This window comes from Anarhichas minor, unplaced genomic scaffold (genome assembly GCF_050575085.1).
Source record: "Anarhichas minor isolate MPS153535 unplaced genomic scaffold, ASM5057508v1 ptg000025l, whole genome shotgun sequence".
Classification (NCBI taxonomy): Eukaryota; Metazoa; Chordata; class Actinopteri; order Perciformes; family Anarhichadidae; genus Anarhichas; species Anarhichas minor.
The window spans coordinates 11,926,494-11,936,931 of record NW_027466471.1 but is presented as its reverse complement, the minus strand read 5'-3'; the positions used below and the strand labels follow the sequence as shown (position 1 = coordinate 11,936,931).

General features: G+C 42.3%; 1 protein-coding gene across 1 annotated transcript; it reads right to left on the bottom strand.

Annotated features, from left to right (window-relative positions):
• Positions 1 to 593: 593 nt before the first annotated feature.
• On the bottom strand, positions 594 to 5,735 carry foxn4 (forkhead box N4). Its single transcript, XM_076099497.1, has 9 exons — positions 5,656 to 5,735; positions 3,125 to 3,291; positions 2,397 to 2,512; positions 2,201 to 2,311; positions 1,986 to 2,113; positions 1,758 to 1,854; positions 1,454 to 1,661; positions 949 to 1,350; positions 594 to 859 (listed from the first exon to the last, which is right to left on the bottom strand). The coding sequence occupies exons 1-9, from the start codon at positions 5,733 to 5,735 to the stop codon at positions 609 to 611; spliced, it is 1,560 nt and encodes a 519-aa protein (XP_075955612.1). The 3' UTR covers positions 594 to 608.
• Positions 5,736 to 10,438: the final 4,703 nt, after the last annotated feature.

Sequence of the window (10,438 nt, the reverse complement as noted above, 5' to 3'; positions counted from 1 at the left end):
TTATTCAAAGTGTTGGCACACATTTTGGAATGAAGTGGGTAAATGCAGTCGAAAGAAAGCTTTTCTGTGGCGATAGCAATTTGAAACATTCAAATATATACAGCAAAAGATTGACAGAGTCATCACCTTCTCCAGCTGCCTTTTCATAAATATAAATAAAACATCACAGCAACAATGTCTAGCACAATACAACAGACAAGAGGCAGGGAGCTACAGTATGGTAGGGCCTTTAAACGCAGAGTGAACAGTAGAAAAACTGGCGGATGCTAACTTACACGTACATCTCCATATAGTCTCTGTACTCATACAGGCTTTGAGTCTTCGCTCGGCAAAGCTAGATATTAAGAGTCTGACACACTTTTTACACATCAGCAGTTTTAGTTCTTAAGGAGCAATTTTCTTGTGGACCGCAAGTGAAATGATGTTCAAACATCCTTCTCCAGGTAGTTCCCAGCTGACTGTAGAAGATCTGTGTGATTTGTACGTTTTGAAGCACGAAAGAAACCAGAAATCAGACTTTGACCTCAGTTTTCTTTAGTTGGCGTCCACAGATATCCACAGACAGCTGAAGGAATCAGGTTGAATCTGCAGGAGACAGTTCAGCTGCTTTATATCAGGGCGATGGGCTTGCTGTTGGCCGGCGCGCCCATGTACTGAGAAGACAGGTGGTCCTGGGAGGTGTAGGAAGTGTAGAGGCCCGTCACTTGCACATCTGACATCTGCAGGTTTGCTCCAGTGGAGACAGGAGTCAGGTTGGCTGTTCCCAAGTCACAGTCTGATAGTCGGAGGGGTGAGTTACTGAAGGTACCCAAAGCATCCAGGTTAAAGCTGTCGTCCTTCATTTCTTCCCACAGATTACCTGGGCAGATCGATAGAGAGGTTAGTGTACTGATGGAACAACACTTTGATTATATGGCAAACAAAACACACGTAAAAAAATAGATTTACCTTGAAGGGCAAAGTCCATGATGCTAGGGTCCAGCGCATCCACCTCTGTGTGTGTATCCCCGTGCACACTGTAGAAATCGTCCGGCGGCTTGCTGGGGTGCTGGGTGAGTGGACTGTGGGACAGGTCAGGAACCGTGTGGAGCGGAGGTGTCTGCGCCGGGGCAGGGGACATGGGGGACAGGCGGGCCTGAACGTGGAGCTGGGCCTGAAGCTGGTGGTGGTGGTGGTGGTGGTGCATGGGTAAACAGGGCAGGGACAGCGTGACTATCGGCTGAGGCTGCATCTGGGCTGAGACGGGCAGCGTGAGGCCAGTGGGACAGCTGGGCAGACGGGTCATGCCGGGCTCTAAAGCCTTACGTCTGCAGTTCTCCGGGCGGTCTGTGATCAGTTTGTCCAACTCATCTGCAGGAAAAACAAAAATGTTCAGACTAAGTTCAAACGTGATGTCAGATTTGGAAGACTTGTTCTCTCTTTTTTTAGGAGTAGTTAGAAATGAATTACTAACCAGGGTTGGCCATGCTGCGTCGGATGGCTGGGAGGTCCTTGCGTTTCCACTTCTGCATCTCTTCCTCCATCTTGTCAATTTTGGCAGGGTTCAGCGCCCACAGACAGCCCTTACGGGATGAGCTGCTCGTCTTGTTCTCCACTTTCTCAAAGCATTTGTTTAAGGACAGGTTGTGTCTGACTGAGTTCTTCCATCCATCGGGTGCGGTCTGCAAGGAGAGAAGTGGTGTGTAATGAGTCACACTCTTTATCTACATACACCTTCTCTTGTAGTCCTTCTCTGTCATGTGTATAGAGTATCATACCTTGAAATAAGGGAAGTGTTCCTTCATAAAGCTATAGATCTCACTGACGGGGAGGCTGCCAGTTTTGCTGTTCTTCAGAGCCATGGCAATCAAACAGCTGAAAAAAAAATCCCCAAAATAAATCTTTATTTGAGAGTAATTCAAAGCAGAGAAGGAGAAACACACTAAAGATAATTCAGAAGATTTTGTGGGTGTTAATATATTTTATCTACATAAGTGAGGTCTGACCTGTAGGAATAGATTGGTTTGGGAAAAGACTTGGGCTGCAGCTCCTGGTCTTGTGGAGCCAGACGAGGTTGCGTGAAAAGACTTTGGTTGTTGAAAGAGACATTGCTATACAGCCCACCAGTTGAACACTATGAGAAAACAAAGAGAAAATAATAAGGAACCAATTTACCAACAAAAATAAGAGCACAGTACTTTACTAGCTGAGCGTTTGGTACCTGTTGTCCAGTTTGGGTGAGAGAGTACACCTGCTGGGGTGTAGTCTGGTAGACTGAGGTAGGGCACTGGTATCCTGGAGAGGGCATCCCATTCATGGAGAATGGAGACATCTGTGAAGCAGATCAAATTTGTCAATCAACCCTATAAAACACAACACGTACACTTTTTCTTCTTCACATTGCTGATAAAACTCACACTTCCGCTGTGGGTGTTGATGATGCTGATTCCCAGAGGGCTGTGCTGCATGTTGCTCTGGAGGTGGAGCATGGAGCCTTGACCCGCTGTCATCGCAGACATGTTACTCAGCTGAGCTGTGAGGAGGAGCAGCCAGATTACTGTTAAGATTCACTGAAAACTTCATCAGATCTTTTTTCTCTTTTTTTCGAGTGCTTTCTATTCATCCAGAGAGTTATGGTGTGATATCTTGGGTTTGAAAATCTTGGCTGTACAGTAGAGTAGAATGAGCCTAATACCCAAAAAATACCACGTATAAGAAGCGTACCATTTACAGACTTTAACATTGCTTTCTTCACAGAGAGAGAGTTGAAAGTGGTTCGCCATTTAGTTCAGTATGGGGTCTTTGGATTGTCTTGTAAGAAACACTTTCATTGTGTTATGCCTTCTTTTTTAAATCTGTTGAGCTCAATATTAAGGTGAGCAAAAGCTCGTAGCTCAATCTCCACACCAAAAACGATCCAAATTGATTAATCTCTGAGGTTAACTGTGCTATGTTTTAGTGAAGAACAGTTCCCAATGACAAAAACATCAATATTGTATCGGCCATTAGTCATTATCTTTTGCTATAAAACTGTTTTTATCTGCAGAGGCCGGAAATCCAGAAGAATCCAGGCAGTGCTGATTTATCCAATCAGAGAGATGATGCGGTTTTTGAATGTTGCACTGTCCCCTCCCTGTCCTCTCACCTGTCTGTTGCTCCAACAAGCTGCCCTGGGAGGGCCCGTTACTGTGGCCTCGGCTATCAGCCATCTGCTGTAGCCGGGGCACATCCACAGAGGTGAGCCATGACAGAGACTGTAGGTCCCCAGGGAGGTCCTCCTCCCTCAGCTGGGAGGGGTCCGTGGTCAGAAGCCTTCAGGAGACGAGGAGGAGGAGGAGGAGGAGGAGGAGGAGGGGGGGGGGGGGGGGAGGTTGGTTAACACGGCTGTCAGCTCAGACACACACGGACCACAAGTGGAATTTAAATCTAAACACTTGATAGAACATTTCGTCCTTCAAAGTCAAGACCACTGTAATGAGTCTGAATGTGGGCAAACAGAGATGAAAGCTGCTCAGTGAAGCCGCGTATTAGCCATGCCATCCAGGATTTACCATAAGTAGATTAACTACAAGTGTTATTTAGCAGTGACAGTTTTAATCAACAATGAGGGAGTTAAACAAGCTTTCCATTCACAGTAAATCGTCTGTTGAGATTGTTTTTCTTCTTCTAGGTGTGACACTTTGTTTTTCCCATAGTTAATACTCGTCTGCTTTATTGATCACCATGAACACATTTAAAAAAAAAAATAGAATAAATGCAAAATAACAATTTAATCTTTTGTAGTATTTTATTTTTTACCTAAGAATATTTTTTAAAACCCATAATTTTATGAACGCTGTGCTATAAATTGGATTTAATGTAGAATTTCTGTTTAACCAGTGCACTGCCAGTACCAATCAGCTTTCAGTCATTACATCTTTTATGTGGCGAGTCTCAAAGAGAAAGAAAAGAAAAGAAAAGAGAGGAATCCTCTTGAATCCTCTCCAGTCTCCTCTGCACACACACACACTTACTCTGCGAGGGTTTAGTAATTGGGGTCGCTATGACAACACATGCTATTCAGTTAGGGTCTGTGGACAGTGTAGGAGCTCACCCCCCCATACACACACAAACCACATCTAATAAAAAATCAACCCTGTGTCAGGTGACCACAGTCTCGCCTTTCACCATTGGCTGAATCATAAGTAAACAACGCATGAGATCGTTTGAAACATGGGACAGCAGCACATGTTGCCTGCAACAGTTGGCCTTGTCTATTGAAAAATGATCACCTATTGTGTGCCAAACGACAAATCTGCCCAGTGGCACGTGGCTCTATTGTCTTCCCCAGACCCTTCCTTGATTGTCTCTGTCGTTTCTTTTCTTTACACAGCCCTTGCATTAATCTGTTGGAATGACAGCCCTCACATAAGAGGGACAAATAGGATGCCATCTGCTTCCCTGTCCCTTTCCAGCCTCTATCCTCACCCCAACCCCCCACCATCACCCCCTCCCGGGCCAGAGGGGGGGGTGGGGGGGTGGGGGGGGGGGGGGGGGGGGGGGGTGAAAATGTAGTTTGAGGTCAGGGCTCTGTGTCTGCCGTCTGAATAAGTGACATCATTGCAGCCAGAAATCAGCAGCACACGTCCTGGAACACCTTGCATGCGCCAGTAAATGATTTCGAGTGATCATCCTTTCTGCAGCAGGTTGCATTGTGAAGTTTAACACCCTGCGTGTTAGTGTGGCAATATCTCAGCTGGCGCTGTGAAGTTTAGTGTACCTCTTGTGAGACTGACTCTCGTTCTTTTTCTTTTTCTCCGCCTTGCTGCCGGGAGTTTTCTTTCACTTCTGACAAACTATAGAAAATAACGTTGAAGCATAATAATTGGAGAGTCTTTGACTGATTGAATGTTGAAGCGACTTTTTTCCCCTTTTGTTTAGAATTTTAACAAAAACTCAAAGTACAATAACTATTTACAATATTTGATATGGCTGTTCTTTCACTCTTTGTTTCACAAATCTATACTATAGGTTGCAATTTGCCATAAAAAATTCCCAATACAATAGAAACAAATAGATGTTACATGGGGGGTATTCCCACCTCCCCTCCTCATACCAGCAGCATAGAAATTGCTCACTGATGCAGAACATGTTGAGCTGGTGTCTCCATGTATCCTCCGAGCCTTCCCAGAGGTTTAACAACACTAAATATTGCACCTCCTCCTCTTCCCTCCCTCCCTCCCTGCCTCCCTCCTTTTCTAATTGGGAGCCACTTGTGCATACTGGTGACCCAGAGCACCCGTCTCCCCCCAAGCCGGCAGGCCAAGAGGCTCAGGCTCTCCGTGTGCCGACAGCGGGAGTGTAAACAGAGCTGATGGTTTCTGACAGATCCATTCAGACTGAAAATCATTTATTCTTCAGGATTTTTTCTCTCTCTGTCCTTTTTCATGAAACCCCCCATGCACAAAAAGAGCTGTCCATCTACCTTTTTTAAACATAGTGGGGTTAGACAGCTTGTACCATGACCATTTGGGAAACACCTTTGAGGGTTTCGTTTAATAAAAAATATGCTTTTTATCTATTGAGGCATCACATATTTGATCCTGAGTGTTTTTGACAATATGACAATAAAATAATTAGTTGTTTAGCGCTAGAAGCCCTAATATAACTGAACATATTTTAAATCACAAGTCTTACCTGTAGTCCTGTGGAGACGGATGATGCCCAGCATTCTCAATTATTCCTGACATCCTGGATGTAATTCCACCTTCTATCATTTCCTGGGCTATGTGGTACCACTGCAATAGAATAAATGAAATGAACACACTTTAGGTCATCTCCCCAGTGAGTCTTCAAACTGAGCTAAACAAGCTATGTAGAAGAAATGATCACAATACTAATATTTATATTCAAATTATTGATAAACATGATGAAACAGCATGTTCATTTTCCAAAATGTGAAAAATAGTACAATAAAAGCAAACATTTTAAACTCAAATGTAAGTCTCAATGAACATTAAACACAAGAATAGACATATTCAAAAACAATCAGTGTGCCTTTGTTGTAGCTGAAGCCCATTTTACAGTTTGAATGTTTTTTGATCCCCTAATTGAATTTCATAAAAATACATAGAATAATACAGCTTGTATTGAATAAGCATTCAGTCTAAATTTGTACACAACAGTTTGGTCACATTAGGTTTGAATGTAATTTAGCCTACAGAGAAATGATTCTGTAAGTATAAATCCTTAATCTTTAAAATGCCAATATTTTCATAAAAACAACAACAATCTTACAAAGACTATGATGCGGAAAGAGAGAAATAATAATAAAGAATCACCTGTTTTGGATGATATTGAAGAATGTTTGAACCGGTCGCGAGCCCCCGTACTGTATTTCGCTGTGTTGCACTTGATTCTCCAAAAACCGTTTTTAAATTTCCCTCTCTGGAGCTGTCCAGCGCACAGACATGCGCAGTGGAGACTTCAACAGTGCTCCCAGTTGCTCGGGGGGCAGGAGGATCCCATGAGTTTGACAGCTGCAGTCAATGCATAGCCTGTCAACAGTAGCGACAACATCCACACCTCCCACAGCGCAGTGCAGAAGTAGAGATGTTGAGATTTTATTTTTCTCTCAGTTCTGGGGTGACTTTGTATCAAGGTGCGATCGTGGTGCGCTCCTCCAACAAGTGTGCTGCTGCATTCAAAGTCAGGTCGTACTCCATCCAGACTTTGTAGTCCTTTTATTATAAAATGATTAAAGAGATGCGATTATAGAAGGAGGCTCCCTGTCTGTCTGACACCGTCACGTGTATCTCCAGTGGCACAACTTAATAAAACGCAAAATACACGCGCTCAGGCCTAAATCCTGTTGATGCTATTTAGACACGGCAGTACGGGAAAAAAGTATTAAAAAAAAGTTGAACCAGATGAAGCGCAATAAAAGCAACAGAAAAGCACCTGTATTAAAAGTACGAATCAACAATAAGTATCCGTTTTGCTCCACTATATCCTCCTGTCAGGTTATTCCCAGTAAGCTCCCTCGATCAGCTCTAAAACGATGTGAGTCGCTACTTGTGGTGGCATCTGTGTATGTGAGTGTGAACTTTTTTTTTTTTTTTTTTTTTTTTCAAGGGAAGTGCTTGTAGATAATTTGCTTCCCGCCGCTGTGGCCGCGTCCTGCTCCTCTCAGCAGTGGGAAAACGAGCCGGGGAGGCGCGTATAGGGAGGGCAGGGGCCGGGTGGGCTGCAGCGGGAGGCGGCAAAGGCACAACACTCGTGTGTGTTCGTGTGTGTGTGTGTGTGTGTGTGTGTGTGTGTGTGTGTGTGTGTCGCGTTTTAGTAGAAGTAGACTACCAATCCAGAAAATACGAAATTACTCTTCCTCCACCTCCTCACTGAAGATGAAGTGTAAGAAAAACATTTCACTGAGTTGTATGCACAATGGAAAATAACTTGTTTTACACAAAGCATCTCTGGTATTGGTGACAGTTTTAAGAGAATAATTGCCCCCCCCCCCCCCCCCCCATGTCCGAAGGTGGAGGATTCATCTTTGTATGCAAAAAGACGATTAGTGTTGAAAAGCAGCTCTAGGCGTTTGTATTTGTTTGTTTAATTACATATTCCACGATTTCTGAGAGAAATACATTAGTAGGCCAATCTGATCGCAGGCATTCATGGACCCCAGGGGTCCTCATGGGAACTCCAGGGGTCCACTCCCCACAAAGGACAAGTTACAGTTTTAGATTGTTTGATTAACGAAACATTTAATGGGTTGTCTTCCAATTTAAATATTTCACTTTAATCAGTTTTATGATTCGATAGGACATCAGGAATGACATAAATCTTTCTGGAGTCGACAAGTGAAAACGTCTGAAGTTCTGAATGAGATGAAACAAGAAGTTTTTTTTAAATATATAGCAGGCTTGTGAAACCTGTTGGAGATTTAAATTTGCAGCCGGAAATTAAAGGGGAATTCCTTGAAGTCTGTAGGGAGACTGCAGTGACAGCAGCAGTATCAGCCCCATGGGACCCTACAGATGGTAAATCGGCCTGTCACAATAGGCACAATCAATGATTACATGCATGAACGTAACGGACAAAAACAGGACCATCCTCAGAGAGCAGATCCTGAAGGTCCTAAAGCCCGAGGAGTTGTGATCTGTGTGCTCATACTGTGTGTGGAAGGCAACAGTAGGTCAACAGTAGGATGATGATGGTATAATTGCAGTAGCAGGATGAACATTGCCACAGGTTCACTTCAGCCAGATGTTTCTTAACCAGTTCATTCATATATTAGTCTGAGTAAGTGCCAGCTGCAGGGGTTGGACAAAAAAAAACATCCAACTGGCAGACACAATTAGTTGAGTGACAGTAAAATAATCGTCACCTATTCTGATTAATAATTAGATTATTGTTTTAAACAACAAAGCAAAACATTTCCTTTATTCTCATTTGTGAGGATGTGCTTTGTCTTATGTGAACTGAATGTCTTTGGGTTTAGGAGTGTTGGTCTGAAAAAAAAAACAATATGATGAAAGGAAATTATGATTTAAAAAAAAAAAACGCTTTAAAAAAACTATTTTATAGACAATCATGGATCAATTGATTAATGGAGAAAATTTGTGGAAAATGGATCAATGCAGCCCTCTTGGAAATACAATATAACAGCACTAATCAAAAGCAAGTTTGAAAATCTGTTTTCGGTAAGACTAGGTAGTAGACTTATTGTCAATCAATTTAATTAAGTTTGTAGTGTTAACCAAATATCATGTTGCATATCTTACTGTACGGTGTTCGTCTATTGTATCGTTACTAGTATTCACCTCTGTAAATACAGTTGATTAGATAAGATTAGATCAGTCTTCACTCCACACCACTTCACAAAGCTCTGGACATACTGTGAGACCTTTCACTGTCACTCCCTGACAGCTAAAGGTCGAACAGGAAATGTTGATGAAGATTTACTCTACTTGTGTCAACTGTTTCCCTTTGCCAGTGAAGGTTTCTTGTGTTTCCCTCTAACTGCTTTCCATCATTTGTTATGCAATGGAAAAGCCACATTATGAGCTTCTGAAAACTACTGTATATCTTTTATTGTCAGGTGTTTTTATTATTCTGTCCCTGTGCACCTATGCAGGCCTCTAGTCGCTATTAGCATAGTGGTGATATTAAAAAGTAAGGTGCTATTTATTTATCTATTTATTTGGGTATTTGTTTTCGGACTATTAAGTCAATGGCAATGACTCCGAGAGCTTGTGTGATGCATTCAGGAACGAGCACGAGGACTCACTGCAGCTCATGAACACACAGTGAAGGCCCTCCTCACTCATGCCTGTTCAGGAGTAATGTGGAAACAATGGGCTCTCCGCCTGAGGGTTGGCCTGTGTTTTTGTCTTGCACCAAGTGTTTACTGAAAACACATCAGCCCCCCTGAGAACGAGGTCAGCTCGCTCCCTCTAATCTCCTCTGCAGGCAGAGACACAGTGTCCCCCAGAACAAGGTGTCACCCAGAGTGACCCTCTGGCCACTCAGTGGAAACTGCTGTCAGCCATGCTTAGCCAAGGTGCAGCATCAGTGTCCTGCCAAAGGCTCCAATGAGGCCGGAGCAGACTGTCAGGCCTCCGGTTGTCCTGTCAAAGGTCAGTCAGTCTGAGACGACTTACATCAGGTTTGGGTGTATTTACACCTTCACAGAGGGAAGACATGACAAAACAATGATCAAATGTCAGAGCAACAAAGTTTTTATATCATCTTTCAACTCTATAGTCAATAAGGGATTGGATTTTTTTCTATACAGTATTATGATAGTGTGCTAACAGAAGTTGAAATGGAACAGTTAAATCCTTTAAGTGCAACTCAACACTGTTATAGTTATGATATAATAAAGTTCTATTAAAGGGTCAGTTCACCCAAATCACAAACCAAAACAAGAAGCAACATATAATCCCTTGCAATGTAAAGCCATGTAGACGGTTTTTGTTTTATTTGGTGACATTTTTAGATGTCCACTTAATGCACAAAAGTTGATGCATTGATGCAGTCTACTAATTAATGCTCGTTATTGGATTGCTACTCAAACAAGTGGAATGCTGTGAGTAATTTCCATTTCGTTCTACTTTATAGTTCTCCACTGCAACTCAAAGGGAAATCTTACTTTTACAGATTAAGATTTTAAATACAACATGATCAGTTTATACGAGATGATACATTTTTATAGATTATTCTGTCCAATAATATAGTAAATAGTTAAAATATGTATGAAAATACATATAATATATAATAATATATCTTTCAAAGGGGGCATTTCTCTACATTATGAATAGTTTTACTTTTGATACGTAAGGTAAGTTTTGCAACTAATTCTTATGCACTTTTACTTAGGATTTTTAATTTAAATGGAGTATTTTCACATTGTATTATTATAAATATTTCTTTATCCACTGCCAGACTTCAAAACCATGAGTTTTCAGAGCATTAG